Here is a 19,530-nt window from a genome sequence, read left to right on the forward strand (position 1 = left end):
GTGGATGTTGTGTGCCTGGAGTTCAACAAAGCCTTTGACACTGTCTCTGACAGCATTCCCTGGAAAAGCTGCAGCCCACGGCTTGGGCACATTCCCTCCTCGCTGGGAGATTTAAGAACTGGCTGGAGGCTGGGCTCAGAGAGTGGTGGGGATGGTGCTGCACCCAGCTGGTGTCCAGGCACTGGTGGTGTCCCCCAGGGATCTGTGTTGGGCCCAGTCCTGTTTAATATCTTCACTGATCATCTGGGTGAGGGGATCGAGTCCACCATTCAAAAATTGCAGATGGCACCAAGCTGGGTGTGAGTGTGGATCTGCTGGAGGGCAGGACAAGAAGACACAGCCTTAAGCGGCACCAGGGGAGGTTCAGGCTGGAAAATAGGAAGGAGTTCTTCACAGAAAGGGTGAGTGGGCATTGGAATGGCTGGCCAGGGGGAGGTGGCAGAGTCCCTGTCCCTCTTCAGTGGCACTTAGTGCCATGGTCTGTGTGACAAGGCAGTATGAGGGTATTGGTTGGGCTTGATGATCCCAAAGGTCTTTTCCAGCCTATTTGATTCTGTCATTCTGTGATAATTGGGACACTCTGGGGCCATTGTGACACTGCAGGGCCTCATGGAACTAAGGGGACATTGTGACAGTGCAGGATCCTGTGTCACCAAGGGTCCACTGTGACACGAGGGGGCCTCAGGGGATCTGGAAGAACATTGTGACACTGTGTGGCCTCGTAGAAACAAGGAGTCCATTGTGACACTGAGGGGACTTGTGGAACTACAGAGACCATGGTGACAATGTGGGACCTCATGTACCCATGGGGCCATTGTGACACTCTGGGGCCTCATGGAACCAAGGGGCCACTGTGAAACTGCAGCACCAACAAGAACATGTGAAGCCCCATGGAACCAAGGAGTCCATTGTCACATTTTGGGGTCCCACTGAACCAAGGAGACCACTGTTGCTCTGCATGGTCTCATGGACCCAAGGAGAACAGTGTGACAGTGCAGGGCGTGGTGTAACCAAGAGGCCATTGTGACACTGAGGGGGCCCCTGGAACCTAGGACATCTTTGCAGATGACACCAAGCTGGATGTGAGTGTTGATCTGTGGGAGCATAGAAGGGCTTTGCAGAGAGACCTGGACAGGCTGGATTGAGGGGCTGAATCCAGCAATTTCAGGTTTAAAAAATCCAAGTACCAGACCCTGCAATTTGGCCCCAGTGCTATAGGCTGGGGATGGAGTGGCTGAACAGCAGCCAGGCAGAAAGGGACCTGCAGGGACTGATGGACAGCAGGCTGGACATGAGCCATCAGCGTGACCAGGTGGCCAAGAAGGCCAATGGCTCCTGGCCTGGCTCAGGAATGGTGTGGCCAGCAGGAGCGGGGCTGATATGCCAGCACTGATCTGCCCCCAGCTCTGCACACAGACATAGCTGCTGCAGCTCCAGAGAAGGCAACAAAAGGACATCTCTGCAGAAAAATTTGCTGGGACATGCTTTACTTCCTTTAAATACACCAAGAGTGCAGTCCCCGATTGACACAGTGCAGTCCCCTGTGGCCACAGGGAAGGTGGAGAGAAACAAAATGAGAAATGGCACAAGCAATGATGTTTCTTTGTGGACAGAATGGAAAAACTAAAACAAAGGAAAGAAATCTCCAAAATGAAACCAACAAGAAATATCAAAAACTAGTTTTATTACAAGTGATTTGCAGAAATTGACCAGCAGTTTAATGTTCCTGAAAGCGTCCAGTCATCAGTCTCCTCACAGCAGCCTTGAGCTCCTGGTTCCTCAGGCTGTAGATGACAGGGTTCAGGGCTGGAGGCACCACTGAGTACAGAACTGACACAGCCAGATCCAGGGATGGGGAGGAGATGGAGGGAGGCTTCAGGTAAGCAAATGTACCAGTGCTGAGGAACAGGGAGACCACAGCCAGGTGAGGGAGGCAGGTGGAAAAGGCTTTGTGCCATCCCTCCTCAGAGGGGATCCTCAGCACGACCCTGAAGATCTGCAAATAGGAGAAAACAATGAACACAAAACAACCAAATAGCAAGCAGGCACTAACTGCAATTAGCCCCAGTTCCCTGAGGTGGGATTTGGAGCAGGAGAGCTTGAGGATCTGTGGGATTTCACAGAAGAACTGGCCCAGGACATTGCCATGGCACAGGGGCAGGGAAAATGTATTGGCTGTGTGCAGCAGCGAATGGAGAAAGCCACTGGCCCAGGCAGCTGCTGCCATGTGGGCACAAGCTCTTCTGCCCAGGAGGGTCCCGTAGTACAGGGGTTTGCAGATGGACACGTAGCGGTCGTAGCACATGATGGTCAGGAGATAAAACTCTGCCACAATAAAGAAGAGAAAGAAAAAGAGCTGTGTAGCACATCCTTTGTAGGAGATGTTCCTGGTGTCCCAAAGGGAATTGTGCATGGCTTTGGGGACAGTGGTGCAGATGGAGCCCAGGTCACTGAGGGCCAGGTTGAGCAGGAAGAAGAACATGGGTGTGTGCAGCTGGTGGCTGCAGGCTACGGCACTGATGATGAGGCCGTTGCCCAGGAGGGCAGCCAGGGAGATGCCCAGCAAGAGGCAGAAGTGCAGGACCTGCAGCTGCCGCGTGTCTGCCAATGCCAGCAGGAGGAAGTGGATGATGGAGCTGCTGATGGACATTTGAGCTGTCTTGGCACGGGGATCTGTAAGAAAAGTAATCAAGGAATAGTTGGGTTTGGAGAGGACTTTAAATATCCCAGCACATCTTGGGGGCACTTTCCCCCCTCTGCCTGCCACGGGCTCTTCTGCCTGGAGCTGTCCCTGCCAGCAGCTGCTTCCCTGTGCTCAGGGCTGGGCCCTGCCAGTGCTGCCAGAGCCCAGCCCAGCCCTGGGGGCTCAGCTCTGCCCTGCAGACCCCTCCCAGCTCTGGCACTGCCCAGGGGATGCTCTGGCTCCGCAGGCTCTGATAGGAATGTCAGAGCAACCCTGAGGAGGCTGGAAAAGCAACACTGATGCTGCCTCAAAGGGGCCCTGTGCAGATATTTGTGACTGCCTGCTTTATCCAGATCTGAGACAAAATGTTTTTATTATTCCATTCTCAACTGAGAGATGAAAATCTATAGACTCCATCCATGCAACCCAGAGCAGTACATTAAAAAAGCAGGATTTTCGCTTTTATGCAGCCCCTGCCTTGCTATGCTCCCTGTATAATATACTTGGAAATGTGCTGCAGTTAAATGCCATGCTAAGAGCAGTCCTGAACAATGCAGCATCCTCACCACACAAGGAGAACATTTCCAAGCCTTACCAGCTGTCACCTCCCACCCAGATCTTGTCCCCCAGTGCTGGCAGCAGCTGCCAGGGCTGGCTGAGAGTGTTCCCTGGCAGCAGCAGAGTCCCTGCCCCAGCACAGCACCCTGGGCTGCAGGACCCTGCTCTGAAGGACAGCCCTGGGCACCCCTGGGTACTCTGCACAAGAGACAATCAGAGAATGTACTCACAGGGTCTGCAGGCATTGGGATGTTCCAGCTTGAGGAGATCATTCCAGGAGCTGCAGCTGCATTGTCCTGAAGCCAGAGGTTCCTGTGCCAAGGGCTGGCAGTGATTCTGCCCCAGGCACTTTTCAGCCTCTTCCCAGCCCTGCCTGATTGAAGCTCTCTGTGCCTCTGTGCTGTGCCCAGGGTGGCTGCAGGCAGTGCCCCAGCCCTGCTGGGCTGGCAGAAGAGCTGCTCATCAAGAGAAATGTGCTTTAGAAGCTCTTCTTGGTTACCAGGAGCTGCCTCTGTGCCAGGAGCCCAACCCAGCTCAGCAGCACAGACACAGCACCAGGACTTTAATGAGCCTCTGGGGCTTTGTGCTCAGGCCCTGAACATCAGTCCCTGAGAGGGAGCTGAAGAAACCTCTCCAGAACTCCAAGTCAGAATCCAACTCCAAAGTTTCTGGGACTTTTAATGGGTCCCAGTGAGGGACATGACTGAGAAAGTGTCCCCAGGCCCCAGGCAGAGCAGAGAACTGGAGGCAGTGATGACAGGTGGGGACAAAGAGAAGACAAGTCTTGGTGCCCTGGGGCACAGCAGGGTCTGTGCCACCAAGGGCTGGGAGAAGACACCTTGTCCTGAGGCACTGGGGCCTCCTGGCACAGACCCGGCCAGACTGGGCGCTGTCATCCCCTTGTCCTGCCCTCAGCATCCCCCCTAGCCCACATCCCAGTGGCCTCAAGGATCTGCTGGAAGGAGTCCCTGGGGAGCCTTGGCCAGGAATGGCCCTGGGGGTTCCTGAATGCTCCCTGCAGGGACTGCAGGTTTTTCAAAGGACTTTGGGTTTGGCTTTTGCCTTGGAGTGTCTGAGAAGTTTTTGCAATCATGGCCTCCAATTATCTGCTGTAATTAATCCCTGGAGAGGCTTTGTCAGTAACAACACTGAGTGGGGCTCAGTAGTACTTCAGGGTACTTCAGTTATATTATGGTACTTGGTGTTTCCTGTTTGATACAGAGTCTATGAGAAAGATTTTGCCGTCACAGCCTCCAATTATATGCTGTAATTAGTCCTTTGAGAGCCTTTATAAGTAATGACACTCAATGGGCTCATTAATGCTTCAAAGTACTTCTGTTATTTTAAGGTATTTGGTTTTTCCCTTCTGATACAGACTCTGTGAGAGGTTTGTGCAATCACAGCCCCAATTATCTGCTTTAACAAGCTCCTTGAGAGCTTTGTACTGACACTCAGTGGGACTCATTAATACTTTGAGATACTTGAGTTTTTTAAGGTACTCTGGATATTTCTTTCCACACTGAATATCTGAGAGGTTTTTTGTGCAATCCTGGCCTCCAATTCTCTTCTCCAAGGAGTCCATGAGGAGCCTATGTTGGGGATGGCACCTCAGTGGGACCCTTTAATGCTTTGAGACATTTTGTGGTTTTTGTCTGACTTTGACTCCTGGAAAGGTTTCTGCCATCTCTTCTTAGGCCCTGAGGTTCCAGGGCTCTGCTCCAAATGCACCATAGGGCTCATTAAGATCAAGTAAATCCTGACAAACCATGGCTTTGCCTTGATTTTCCTCTGCCCTTGGTTCTTGTGCAGTTCAGCAGGAAGAGTTCCTTTTACAGTTATGGAGAAATTTTTCAAAGGGCTTCTAACAAATATGTAATCCTATTTTTAAGACTGCATTTTATTACTGTTCTTTTTTGAGAAGAAGTGATTTCAGCATTCTATGATTGATATTGATCCAGAGTCTCTCTTAAGGAAGTCTAGCCATGTCAGAGAAGTTTTACCTTGAGAGCTGACCCAGTGAGAACATCCTTGCCTCACATTCCCCCAACCCCATATGAGAAACTATTTTTACTTTCAAAAATGCTTTATTAAGAACTTATCAAAATACAGCAGAATACTGAATAGAGAAAAGGATACAGTGCCAGGAGCAAAGGATTTGGTCATCATGTAGTTTTCCACAAAATGGATGTTCTGTATTTTGCACCTCTAGCCCCTCCCAAAATTTTGTCAATCGACTCTTGCTTCACTGTCCAGTGGTGGAGATCACTGTCTTTCACCTTGATTGGAAGTCAGGTGCTGCCATAGTAACAAGCCAGCCCTCCCAAATGCCCTGAATACTGAGGCCATCCTATGATAACAATGCAAGCAGGGAGGGGAAGGATAACTATACATCTACAAAATTTCTCTTAACATATATTTAATATTCACCCCTTAATTGTGCTAGTCAACCATAGAATCACTCATCTGTAACACTCCCCCCTTTTCTTTTTCTCTAAGTCATTTTGCTCAAACAATTAAGTAAAAAAATTTCTCTCTCTTGAATGACTCATACTAGCATCTGTTGATATGGGCAAGGACAGTGGGAACAGGAGAAAAAACCTCAGGTTTTCCTTAGACACACTTAATTGGAATGGACAAAAAGGCATCACAGAGGTCCAGTATGGCTTTGACTCCCATCTACCGTGCCTATGGGGCTGCTACCCATAGTCAGTGTATCTTAGGGGTGACTACAGAGGCCAGCTCGGTCCTGCCCTCCAGTCTCTGTTGAATTAAAAAACAACTGACAAATTATAGAGGTCAGGTATGGCCTTTTGTCCCTACCTTACCATGCCTATGGGATTGCTACCCACAGCAGGGCTATGGAGGCTTCTTGGTAGCAAACAAAGGGGACAATTTGGTTGTGCCCTCCTTCGTTTGTCTTATTTTCCTAAAGAAGCTGTCCCATTACCTTTTACAGTCCTTGTGTACTTCCCCTCAACAGATGCTGGTAGTTCGCACTCATGAAAACAGGAAGACAGCTCTCAAGCTGGTTGGTAGAAACTTGACTCTACTTTTTGGGCATCTTGGTGTTTTTCTGGTTGTCTTTCAGTCTCTGCTTGAGAGTTAATCTTGTTTCACCCAGCCTGGATATTACAGTCAACTCTTTGGGTTCTTCTACTGGGCCTTTGACTCTGTTGGCATGAGTCCATCCCCACTCTGCAGTTCGCACGGCTGATTCATTGGTGAGCAGTACCTGAAAGGGTCCTTCCCACTGGGGAGTTAGAGGCTGATCTCACCATGACTTAATCATCATCCAGTTCCCGGGATTAATATTATGGATTCTGAAATCCAGGGTGGTAGTTTGAGGAATTGCTCCTTTTATGTCTTAGCCCTTTTAAGGTTTGTGCTATAGACATAACTTATTTCTTGGCATTGGTTTCCCCTTCCTCATATGTGGCAACCTTCTGGGGTGAGGTCAGGAAGAGTAACCCAAACATCATTTCATAGGGTGACACCCCCAGATCTGACTGGGGTTGGGTTCTAATTCTTAATAAGGCCAAAGGGAGACATTTTATCCATGACATTTGTGTTTCAATCATTAGCTTAACTAAAGCTCTTAAAAGAGTTTGATTCATTCTCTCAACCTAACCAGAACTCTGTGGATTCCTTGGAGTGTGTATTTCCAATTTCTCTCCCAGGGTCTAAACAACTTTCTGCAATATCTTTAATGTGAAATGAGTTCCCCAGTTTGAATCAATCCTGTTTGCCATCCCATACCAGGGAATGATTGATTCTAGAAGTGTTTTACTCAGAACATTGGCATTGGCTTTCACAGTGTGTACCACCTCTACCCAATGAGTCACGTGATCTACTATCACTGGCAAAAATTTCCACCGTTGTACCTGTGGAAGCTTGGTAAAGTCTACTTGGATGTTTTGGAAGGGCCCTAAGGCTAGTTGTGACCCTCTTCTGGGTGTTTTCCTCATGATTTTCTTATTCACTTGTTGACATATCACACACCTTTCAGTTACTTGCTTAGCTATTCCAAAAATTCCTGTGCATCCCAAATCCCTTAGAAATTGATCACTTAGTGCTTGTGTACCCCAGTGTGTTGTTCCATGTATGCCTTCTAGCTATTTCTTGGCAAGGGGTTTATTCAACATTTTCTTCCCATCTGCTGCTCTCCACTTCCCTTTGTTACATTTCTTGGATCCTATTTTAAGGAGTTCTTCCTCTTCTGTCCCACTGAATATGGGGACTTTTTGCATTTCTCTCATGGTTGTTAATACTATTATTAGTTTTTCTGTCTCTGATTCAATTGCATTTTAAGCTTCTAAATTAGCTAAATTGTTCCCTCACTCCTCCTGAGTCAGCGCCTTTTTATGTCCTTTAGCGTATACCACTGCTACTCCCTCTGGTAATTGTAAAGTTTCTAAGACTTTAATCAGTCCCTTTCCCTTTGAATTTAACAGCCCCCTCTCTTCCCAAAATTTTCCAAAGTTATGTACTATGCCAAAAGCGTATTTTCTGTCTGTATCTACTGTTCCCCTTTTCTGTGCTAGTATTTCCAGAGTTCCCTTTTGGGCATACAGCTCATACGCTTGGGCTGACCAGATGGAAGGTAACTTTCTCTTTTCTATGGATTCCAACCCTTCATGCACTATAGTGTACCCTATATCCTGTGCCCCTTTATTACCCGTGCAGATCCATTGATGTACAATCATTTCCCTCCTTGGAATGGTTGATCTGTTAGGTCCTCTCTTGCTTTAGTTTGATAGTTTATAACCTCAAGGCAATTATGTATTAATTCCTCACTTGGTTCTCCATACAAAAACTGCACAGGGTTGATTTGGTTACTCAATATTAGCTCTAAACCATTTTGTATTAAGATGGCCTCATAATTTAGCACTCAGGAATCAGTGAGCCATTTCTCAGCCTTTTGGCTCAGGATACTCCTTACTGAGTTTGGGATATATATCTTCAATTTTCCCCAGAAGTTAATTTTTGCTTTCTGCTAGGAGCAGGGCAGTCACTGCCACAGCCTGAATGCAGGTTGGCCACCTCCAGCTGACAAGGTCTCGTAATTTTGATAAATTAGCCACTGGTTTCCTGGATCCTCCCCAGTCCTGGGCTAACACTCCATTGCTACCCATTCTTCTATATCGACAAACAATAGAAGTGTTTGTCTAAGGCAGGAAGACTCAGTGCCAATGCACTGACTAATTTTTGCTTCAAAGCTTCAAACTTTTTTTCATCTTCTTCCCATCTAATCTCTTCTTCAACGAACTTTTCATACAAGAAATGGATGGCCTGCGTGTATTCTTCAATCCATAGCCTACAATATCCCAACAGGCCTAAAAACCTTCTGACTTCTCTCTTAATTTTGGCCATGGGTGTGACACTATCCTTGTAATTCTCTCAGGGTTCAGCCACCAGCTCCCTTGACAAATCACACGTCCTAGGAATTTTACTTCCCACTCTACAAATTGGAGTTTACCTTTTGATACCCAAAGGCCTTGGTTCTCCAGAAAATTTACAACACTATGGTGGATTCCCAAACTTCTTTTTCTTCCCATCCTGAAGAAGAAGAGAAGCAAATAATTTACATATTGGATGAGCTTTATCTCAGGTTTAATGGAAAAGAGTTGTATTATTTCTCCTAGGGCTTGACCAAAGAGGTTTGGGGATTCAGAAAACCCTTGGGATAACCCAATCCACTGAAGCTGTTGCTTCCTCCCAGAATCAGGGTCTTCCCATTCAAAGGTTAATATATCCCTACTTTCCTCTGCCAGTGGGCACACCCAAAAAGCATCTTTTAGGTCTGTCATGCTAAACCACTGGTGTGCTGTAGGGATAATAGTAGTGTATAGGGGTGAGGCACTACTGGGCATCCATTCAGAGTTCTTTTGTTCACTTCTCTCAAATCTTGGACAAGCCTGTAAGTCCCATCTGACTTCTTTACTGGCAATATGGGTGTATTATGGGGGGACATACAAGGTTCTAAGGTCCTGTCCTCAAGTAGGTCCTGGATCACCGACTGTAGTCCTCATTTCCCTTCCAGGGAGAGTGGATATTGTCGTACCTGGACTGGATGGCTCTCATCAATTCATTTTATTACTATAGGTTTCATGTTCAATTTGCCTTGATTTTTCAGTTTTGCCCACATCATCTCATTAATTTTGCCCTCATCCTCTTCCCTTAATGGGAGAAGATTAATTACAATTTTTCCTTCCTCTGAGAATACTCCAATGCTTAACTGCTAATGCACCTGTAAATCCTGCCCTAATGGATTGCACCCTGCCTCTGGAACTAATAGAACATCCCTGATTCCTACTTTATTTGCCCCTTCAAACTTTACTTCCTTTAAAACTGAGACCTTGAACTCCTCTCCTTTTGCACCTACTACTTGCCCCCTTTGGGATTCTAAAAACACAAGTTCTTTCAGCTTCCGTGTCTACTAAGAATTCAAATTCTTTCTCCTGGAATCTATTTTTAAAGTTATCAAGGGCTCCTGATGGTAGTCTGTCATGAGAAGGTAGAGCCCTTGACATCCCTAGTCTTCCACTTCTCCTTTTTGCCCAGTCTCATAGACCCTTTTCCTTCTGGGGGCAATTCCTTCTAATATGTCCATTCTCTTTACAGTAAAAGCAGTCTGGTCCTAAGTTCCCCTGTTTCCCAAACTCACCTTTTTGTGCCCAGTCCCAAGGAGCTGCATCTCCCCTCCTTCTATCTTCCCACACTAGAATCCCCCTCCCTTACCTGGATTGTTCTTCATGTGCTGGTTTCCTTCCCTAATGGCAGTTGCCATTACCTTGGCTTTTGCCTTGGTCTTACCTTCATCCCTCTTTACATACTCCTTCTGTGCTTCCCTTAGAAGATCCTCTAACCTCCTTTCTTGCCAACCATCAAGCTTTTCTAACTTTCTCCATATATCTGGCCAGGCATGAGTGACAAAATTTATCTTTAGTAAGATCTGTTTGGCCACCGTGCCAGGGTCAACCCCTGAATATTGCCTCATATTCCTTCTCAGTCTCTCTAGCCACTCTGTCATGGTTTCTTTCTTCCTTTGTTGCTCATTGAAAGCTTTATGAGCATTTTAATTATGGGGAGCTGCCTCTTTGATACCTCTTATAATCAATGTTCTATATTCCTCCATGTCTCGCCTGTCCCCAGCGCTGTTGTGGTCCCAGGTGGGGCACATTATGGGCACTTTCAGATCCCCAGGAGGTCCTTGCACATGCCCCCTTTCCCATATCCATATCCCAGCTGCCCGGATCATGTGCCTTACTTCTGGTGTGAATGGTCATTATTGATTGCATCTCTTCCCATGTATAAATATTGGGCCCCAGAAACCCGTCTAACTGTTCCACTAACCCAGTGAGGTCCTCTAGTAATCCTTTCAATTATTTCTTGAACATTCTCACATCAGAAGAACTGAGAGTCACAACTGCAAATCTAATTCCTCCCTGCATCCCACACAGGGGTATTTCCCTCAGGGGATATAATCCCGCTGCTTGGTTCCCATCCCCTGATCTGCTTTCCTCTCATTGTGCCACCCTGTTTCTGGTGTTTTGACTAAGCCCATCAGGGGGTAGGGGAGGTGCATCTGCAGCTATTGGAGGTGGAGGGGGTAAGTGTTCTAATGGGTCCCATTCTTTATTTTCTGATACCTTATGTGAAAGTCTATCCGAAAATCTTTCATTTTTGCCTCACAATTGTCATGAAGAGAAAAGACCACTGAAAGGTTAAAAACTGTTGAGCCAGTTGGGAAAGAAAATCTTATCCTTATTCAGTGTGTTCACAGGTGTTGTTTGCAGAACATGCCATGCTGAACTCGAAAGGGGGATGCTGCCCTTTCTGAACAATAGATCTGGACTTTCTCCCTACCTCCTGACCTGGCTGGTCTGAGCTCTGGGGTGGTTTCCCCCTCAAAGAGAAGACCCCTCTTGCCTGCCTTCAACCACCGTGACAGACAAACAGAGATGCGAATCCCCTCATCAAGGAACCAAGACAAGACAAGAAACCCCCTTGGCACCCCCTTCCAGAGACTGGGACTGAACACCTCGCCAGCTCAGGGGGGAGATGTGCACGAAGGGAGGAATACTGCCCAGAATAAATGCACCTGCGAGCATTCAGCCATGAAAACAATGGAATAAACACCCCTCCTTCTGTTCCTATTCTTTTTCCCTCCTTGGAAACCTTATTTCGGCCACCCTTCCCCCAGTGAAAAACGGTATATTTTGGGGTGCAATCTGACCGTGCTTTGAGATCTCCCCACAACGTGCACCAGTGAGCTTCGACAGCTGGACCCCTGAAAGATGACGACTCGTTTCAGTAGCTATACCCTACCTGTCCTCCTTTCCTCCCTCTTCCCTGGTCTTACCCTTCTCTTCCCCAGATTCCCTCACCAACGCATATCAGCTGTGGTTATTTCAATAAAATTGCATTTTGTCGATTTGTTACTGCAAACCCCCTGTGCCTTGCTGGTTATTTTTTTTGCACAAAAAATCATCCGTCACCCATTCACTCGGGCGGACCATGACACCTTTGAGGGTGAGGTCTCCCCCTCCCACAGCAGGAAGCGTAGTCACTCTCTTCCCGATTGAATGGTTTCTTAGCTCTTACATGGATGTTTAATGCCTGACACATCCACCCTTCATCTGACCTGTATCTCGACCAGTATACATGATTGCTCCTAATTTCCCTTCTGGTCCATTCTACCATGCAATAGTAAATCACTTTGAGCTGATCCTTGTCTCTGGTATTTGGGTCATATTTCCATTGGGCTAGTTTCCTTCCCAGTGGGCCATCTGGGGGTATACCTATTCGTACCTCTTCAATTTCTACTCCTCCCCTTGGGGATTCTCTATTTGCACATAGTCCCATCCTGACTGGTGATCACAGGCCCTGCCCCGACAGAGCCCACCTTTCTAACCACAGGCCCTGCCCTGGACAGAGCCTGCCTCTCTCAGAAGGGAAAAGGAAAGCGGGGTGGGAAAAAAAGAAACAAGGAAAGGAGGAAAGAGAAGGAAAGGGAAGGGAGAGAAAAAAAGCAAAAATCTGTACTTCTATTTTGACAAGTAAAAACAAAAAAAACTTATGATCCAGGGGCTTCTGCATCAGCGGATTGGTCTCTGCCCTTCCTCTCCTCCTCGGTTCAATGCTCCGGTCCCACGGTCACACTCTGCTCCCTGTCCCGCCTGGCTCAGCTCGGTTATGGCCTGCCCCTGGCCCAATTCCCCTCAGCAGCTGCAGTCCCACCCCTGGCCTGACCTGGCTTAGCTTTGGTGGTTCCGCCTGCCTTGATTTGACTCAGCAGCTTCCATCCAACTTCTAACCCAACTTGGTTCAGCTTTCAGTGGTTTCTCCACCCCAATTCAACTCGGAGGCTCTGCCCGTCCCAGTTCAGCTCGGCAGCTGCGGTCCTGCCCCTGGCCTGACTCGGCTCATCCTCAGCAGCTCCACCTGCCCTGATTTGGCTCGGCTCAGCAGCCGGCCCAGCCTGACCTCCTCGGTTCGGCAGCTCCGCCCTGACACGACTTGGCTTGGTGGCCAGACTGCCCCGACCCCCTTGGCTTGGCAGCACACAAACTGCTGCACCAGCTCCTGGGTGATCCCCTGCAGCAAACCCCTTGGTGATCACCCTGCTTCCAGCCCGGCTTTGGCTGGCCCTGGAAATTACAGCACTGGCTGCACCCCAGAGGCTGCCCCCTCTCTGAGCACCGTGCGAGCCACAGTGTCACGTGGAGCTTATAGGTGGCCATTGAATCTTAGTGTGTATTGTATAGGTGGCCTTTGAATCCTAGTAAAATATATGTATTGCATAAGTGGCCTTGCCCCGATCCTAGTTGTTCTAAATGGGCGGCAGCTGTGGCTAATGAAGATAACTGGGATAAAAGGGTGGGTTGGCCGGTCAGGGAGAGCCTTAGAGGAGCCCTGATGAAGAAGCAGAAACAACACTGCTGTGAAGAGCTGCTTGTGAGGAAACCACCCATAAGGTATTGGACTCTAGAAATATGGTAACAACAGAGCTCACTGGCTCCCGTGGTGTGTGCCGGCTGGGAATCCCGCTGTGGGTCCCCATCCTGGCACAAACACAGTTTCCCCAATGGGTGAACCCCGTTCACAAGTCCCCACAAACCCTTCAGTCTTACGTGTCCTCTCGGCCATGGGGTCCTTGTCTATGGGATACCCGCTTTCCTGCCCCCCATGCGTGCCACTGTTCCTTTTTCCTTTCTACCGTCCAATATCCTGATGCTTCAAGGGACCAGGATGGATCCAGTATATTACTAATATGAAGCTCACTTTCATATACTGGAATTACAGAGTCACAATCTGGCCAGAAATATTTATGTGAATGGTACCCACCGCTCTTCCCCTCTTTTCATTATCCAGTCTCCTGGTGTCTTTGGGCTTACAGCCTGCAACCACTGGTGGAACTGGGAGAGTCCGACAGACTACGCCCAATCTGTAGCGGGAGGCGTCCCTTTTGAAAACTCCTAAGGCCGCCAGGTGTATTTCCTGGACAAGTCCCCATTTGTGAGAAATGATGCTCACTTCCAAAAATTTAAAAGGATTATTAAAACCTTCTCAAAAAATACAACAGAAGACTGAATACAGAAAATATAACGGCACTGGAAGCAAAGGATTTTTTCCCACTATGTGCTTGTCCACACAATGGATGTTTCACCTTTTAACCCTTTAGCCCCTCTCAAATCTTGTTCATCAACTCTTTCTTTGTTGTCCAGTGGTGGAGGTCATGTCCTTACATCTTGATTGACAGTCAGGTGTTGCCATAGTAACAAGCCAACCCTCCCAAATACCCCAACTACCAGGTAACCTTGTGATAACAACACAAGGGGGTGTAAAACATAACTGTAAATCTATAAAACTTGTCTTAACATATCCATAATATCTGCCTTTTAATTGTGAGACTCAACCATCGCATTACTCATCTATCACACAATTATATCAAAACTGCTTCCTGTTCCACCCTGACTGTCCCTGCAGAGGAACGGGGCATTTTTCATGCACTTCCACAAGGTCAGGCTACTCATTTCATGGTGAGTCTGAGATGGAAATGGCCATAATAAGAAGGAGAAAAGCAAAAGGAAATGGATTGGAAAATCTTAGAAAAAATTACCCTTCTTACAGGCAAGGTTCACCAAGTCATTCCCTGCATTTCTCCTTTTCAGATCCTTTCAGTCTTCTACTCTGGGAGATGCAGCTTGTTCTGCTGCTTATCATGAACCTATTGTTTTCATGCTCTTGATTTATACCAGCACAAGAGATGTACAATCATCTAAACTGAAAACAGAAAGAAACTGCCTCTGACAATCAATTTTCATGTTCTAGATCACTTTCCAGGTGTCTGTGGAGATGTGTGAATAATTATCACACAACTCTCCATTTCCGGCTGCAGCTTCTGGAGATTCTTTCTCTGAATTCAGTCAGGGTTGCATTTCCCAACAAGTCTTGGTACCACATCCTGTTTTCCAAGGTTGGAACAGTCACAATGAAAACCTCACCAACAGCACAACTCCCCAGTCCACCAGGAAAAGAAAGGACAAGTTGTCCAGTTTTCTAAACCTTTGTCTTGCTTTGCTGCAAGAATCCTGCTGCACGGACAGTGCTGAAAGCCAAGAGAAGCTGCAGTTGGGGACACATCTTGTGACAGGAGCTTGACCTCATTTCCTAGGAAAGGTTCTTGAAAAGAGCAGACAGGACTGTGGAGAAGATTCCTGGAAAACTGAAACAGCTTTCCAGAAGTGCAATGAAAATGGAAAGAAACCATCTGAAATGTTTTCCTCTCTTTATTTCCATGTTCCCCTTTTCCATCTTGCACTACTTTCCCATCCACTTAATTCCAAATGCATCTCACCTCTAAGATCGATGACTTGGCGAGTTTTAGACACTCTAAAATACCATGACCTACACACAGTTTGCCTTCCCGTTTTTGTTGGAAAGCAATGCTGGAGTCATCAGTGCAGTGCTTGGTTCGGGCACGAATCCTGCAGGCAGGAATGTGCCCTGCCAGTGTGTGACCCTTAGCAGGGAAAATGCTCAGCAATCCTGCAGGCAGGGAATGTGCCCCGGCAGTGTGTGACCCTCAGCAGGGACAATGCTCAGCAATCCTGCAGGCAGGGAATGTGCCCTGGCAGTGTGTGACCCTCAGCAGGGACAGTGCTCAGCGATCCTGCAGGCAGGGAATGTGCCCCGGCAGTGTGTGACCCTCAGCAGGGACAATGCTCAGCGATCCTGCAGGCAGGGAATGTGCCCCGGCAGTGTGTGACCCTCAGCAGGGACAGTGCTCAGCAATCCTGCAGGCAGGGAATGTGCCCCGGCAGTGTGTAACCCTCAGCAGGGACAATGCTCAGCAATCCTGCAGGCAGGGAATGTGCCCCGGCAGAGTGTGACCCTCAGCAGGGACAATGCTCAGCAATCCTGCAGGCAGGGAATGTGCCCCGGCAGTGTGTGACCCTCAGCAGGGACAATGCTCAGCAGCGTTGCTGTGCTCGGTCTCCATGGAACCATGCCAGGAGCAGCTGCTGAGCTCAGAAGCCATCGCAGCCCCTGCCCTGCTCCAGAGCCCCTTGGCAGGGTGGGCTCCTGCCCTGGCTCTGTGTGCCAGGAGCCAGCAGCGCTGGGTGCAGGGAGCCCAGGGAGGGCACAGAAACGCTGGGTGAGAAATGCTGGGGCACAGCGAGATGGGCGAGTGCAGCCGGCCAGGGCAGAGGAGCAGCACGCACAGGGGGCACAGCCTGCAGGACAGATGGCCAAGGGGAGAAAAAACCAAACAGCTCAGGAGGGTGGAGAACAAACTTTTAGTTGCAAACTTCAGAGAATGAGGTATTTGGGAAATCTGAAACAGCATTGAATTACAGTAAATCACTTGACAAAGCACTGACTGAGCAAACTCTAACCTGCCCAACTTAAGTTATCCAGACTTCGATAAAAGGAAGTCAGAAGAAGAGAGAGAGGGAGTCACAGTCAGTCTTGGATCTCAGCTGCTGTGAGCTCCAGGGCTATGGGATGTGTCAGTGTCACACCCATGTCACAGCCTGACCTGCTCTGGTCCCTCTCTCAGGTGGGGTTTTTGGGGTGCCAGGGGCTTGGCAGCCACTTTGGTGCTGGGCCAGAGGCTGCAGTGGCTGGGGTGGGGCAGTGACCACCCCATCTTTGCAGAACGCTCCCTGCCCCAAACACACACTGGAGATGTCTGGGGCCATTCATCATTTCTCTGCTCTCCAGCACTGAGGCAATGGACTCTGGCTACAACTCTGAGCTCATGCCCAAGGCAACGACCCCTGGCAATGGGGCTCCATGGAGCTGCTCTCAGGAAAGCCCCCAAAAGCTGAGGAGTGCCCCAAAACTGCCTCAGAAACATGAGATACCTAAAAATCTCTTCAGGAATGTGGATTAATAAAAAACTCACTCAGTAATGGGCTCCCCCTCCCTTCATCATCCCCAAACTTTGGCTGTGTCATTGCAGACCCCAACCCACCTCCCCAATCCCAACCCTGACCCATCCCACCACTCCTGAACATCAACACCCCCTTCCCAAGCCATATTTCCCCCATTTCCCACCTCCCAAACCCCATTCCACCCATTCTGCCCCATCTAATGCCCATCTCAATCCTCCTGATTTGAAGCCCACTTTGCTCAATTCCCTTCCAACACCATTCCACACCAAAGAGTTGTGGAATCAAGGAATTTTGGGGTGGGATTGAGTAGTTTTAAGTGGCATTTAGGTGACAGATTGAACCCTCTTGTCTCTTTCAGTGCCAAGAAAGGGAAACAAGTACACCAAATACCCCCAAAACCCCCAAATTCTCCCAATTATCTCCCTGAATCCCAGATTCCCCTGAAACACAAGTAAAAAGTGAGCCTTTAGATGTCTTTGATGAATTTATTGATTTTTACCCCAATTTTCTCTGTTTTAAAGGGATGAAGATGAATGCAAAGAAAATTAGGGCCAAAACAAAAGAATAACCAGCCCTGTGTCTTCCCAGCATGCATCACAGAGAATGTAGAGTGCAAGGTTTCTGACCAACGTGGGTCCTCCCATGGGGGATGAAGCTGGAGCAGTGCATGAAGCTCCTCCTGCAGTTGGGGCACTCACAGGGCTGCCCTTACCGGTGACTCCGTTGGTGTTGGGTAAAGAACGAGCGGTCTGAGAAGCTCTTCCCACACTGGGGACACTCGTAGGGGCTTTCCCCAGTGTGGATGTGCCGGTGCCTGATGAGGGTAAAGTTGTGCTTGAAGCCCTTCCCACACTCAGGGCAGCGGAAGGGCCTCTCCTCTGTGTGAATCCGCTGGTGTAGGAGGAGATTGGAGCTGGTCTGAAACTTCTTCCCACACTGGGGACACTCGTAGGGCCTCTCCCCAGTGTGGATGCGTTGGTGGGTGATGAGGGCGGAGCTGCAGCTGAAGCCCTTCCCACACTCCCCACACTTGTAGGGCCATTCCCCTGTGTGGATTATCTGGTGGCTGATCAGGTGGGAGCTCCGCCTGAAGCTCTTCCCACACTCCAAGCACTTGTAGGGCTTCTCCCCATCATGAAGTTGCTCATGAGCCACCAGCTCCAAGCTCTGGCTGAAGCTCTGTCCACCTTCCTGGCTCAATGCGGTTCTTTCCTTCTCAGAGCAGCCTGGGCTGGGTTTGCAGCCCCTCCTCTTGTGGGATCTCTGGAACTTTTCCTCCCCATTGTAATTCTGCACTCTGGCACCACTAAAAACAGCCTCTTCCTCGAGGTTCTGGTGCAGGGATTTGTACTCCCTGGTCTCCATCCTCAGCTCCTTCTCTGGGGATGGAAGGACAAGGAGAGGATGGGATTTGCCTCCGTGCCAGAGGGAAGGGGAAGGAGATCCCCCCAGTGCATCCCTGGCAGGACGGCGTTGGCAGCAGGGTTGTCCTGCAGCTGGGGGCCATGCTGGGCTGGGAGATGGAGCAGGAGAAAGGGGGAAAGGGGCACTGACTTCCTCCTCACCTGCCTGGGTATCCTGGGGCATCTTCCTCTTCCTCGCAGCCTTCTCCTCCATCAGGTGAAGGTTTGGGAATGGGAAATCCTGGTTTGGGGTAAAACAAGGTGTGAATCCTTGGATTGGGAATTCCTCCCAACCAAATCCATCTCCAGAAGTTATCTGGTGCCCATAAAAATTTCCAAAAATCAAGAGTGAATTAAAAAAAGCCACCAGGAGCATCCCATTTCCAGGCTCATCCCTCTGGGGTTCTGGTGGTCCCCCATCTCAGGGCTGCTGGGGATCCCATGGATCCTGGGGATCCCTCTCTCCAGGGTCCTGCTTAGGGATGCTGGGGGATTTCAGGGTCCCCCACTCCAGCCTCCCCCCAGTCCAGTCACTTGGGGGTCCTCTCTCTTCCCGCAACCCTGTCCTGGATTAGGGCAAATTTGGGAGAAAACCTCCAAAGGGGTTTTCTCTAAAAAGCAAATTCAAGCAGCCACTCCCCCAACCAGATCGGGAAAAGACTTCCTCGGAGAAAAGGGGAAAAAACCTCTTTATTTAACAGGCAAAGCATTCATCAGCACAAAAAATGAACAACATTAAACAATAAAACCTCTTGCCGCTACAAAAGAGATGACAATCTCAGAAAGTCCTTCTGTGGGCTGTAGCTCTGCTCACTCAGTCTCTTATCAGTCTCTTATCAGTCCCTCCACTGCTGGAAATGCTGTGGCCCAGGCTCAGCCTGGTGGGCCACAGGTGGGAGCTGCCAGCGGTGTTCTGGGTGTTCAGTCCAGAGCAGGTTTAAACAGCTCCAAAGAAAAAGAAAAACCATACTCCAGGGAACTTCTCTGCCTCAGAGAGTTAAAAACTAACGAAAAGCAAAGGAGAGCTCTGTCCTGCTGTCTGTCAGCAGACAACTGATACCTTAGGTTTTAAGTTTTTCTGTTCTGTTTTGGTGTGCAGCTTTTAGCTTTATATTAAGTGTTACTGGGATCTTTTCACAGAATGTTGAAGACAAAACAATCATCTTCTAGCTGGAGACTCAAGGACAATCTCTTCAAACTTCAGGCCCAAAGCATAAACAACATGAAAAGAGGAGTGCGGGCAAGCAAGCAAGGAGGATTAAACTTCATAATTTGAAGCTATTAATTGGACAGTTAACTCCTATATGCAAATAGACTAAAACTCATAAAAATGTGAGATCTCATGACCAAGCCCTCTTTTGCTCCCATCTTGGAGCCATCCAGGAAGAGCCACAGCTGTGCCTCCGGTACTGCCAGGGTGTGGCCTTTGAAAGCATTTCAGTAAAAATCCACTTTATTCCTATCAGCTCCATCTGGCCACTGT

The 19,530-nt window shown here is 48.7% G+C and overlaps 2 protein-coding genes across 2 annotated transcripts in view; both read right to left on the minus strand.

Annotated features, from left to right (window-relative positions):
* LOC131096330 (zinc finger protein 551-like) overlaps window positions 1–18,009 on the minus strand; it is a 184,137-nt gene extending 166,128 nt beyond the window's left edge. The window contains 1 exon segment of the mRNA XM_058044669.1: window positions 17,387–18,009. Within this exon segment, the coding sequence (XP_057900652.1) occupies window positions 17,387–18,009 (623 nt within the window).
* LOC131096448 (olfactory receptor 14J1-like) lies at window positions 1,730–2,650 on the minus strand (the record flags this gene model as incomplete). Its single annotated transcript, XM_058044786.1, has 1 exon — window positions 1,730–2,650. A coding segment is annotated over exon 1 (921 nt), but the record flags the coding sequence as incomplete, so codon positions are not given.
* Window positions 18,010–19,530: the final 1,521 nt, after the last annotated feature.

This window comes from Melospiza georgiana, unplaced genomic scaffold, assembly GCF_028018845.1.
Source record: "Melospiza georgiana isolate bMelGeo1 unplaced genomic scaffold, bMelGeo1.pri scaffold_29, whole genome shotgun sequence".
In the NCBI taxonomy this organism is placed as follows: Eukaryota; Metazoa; Chordata; class Aves; order Passeriformes; family Passerellidae; genus Melospiza; species Melospiza georgiana.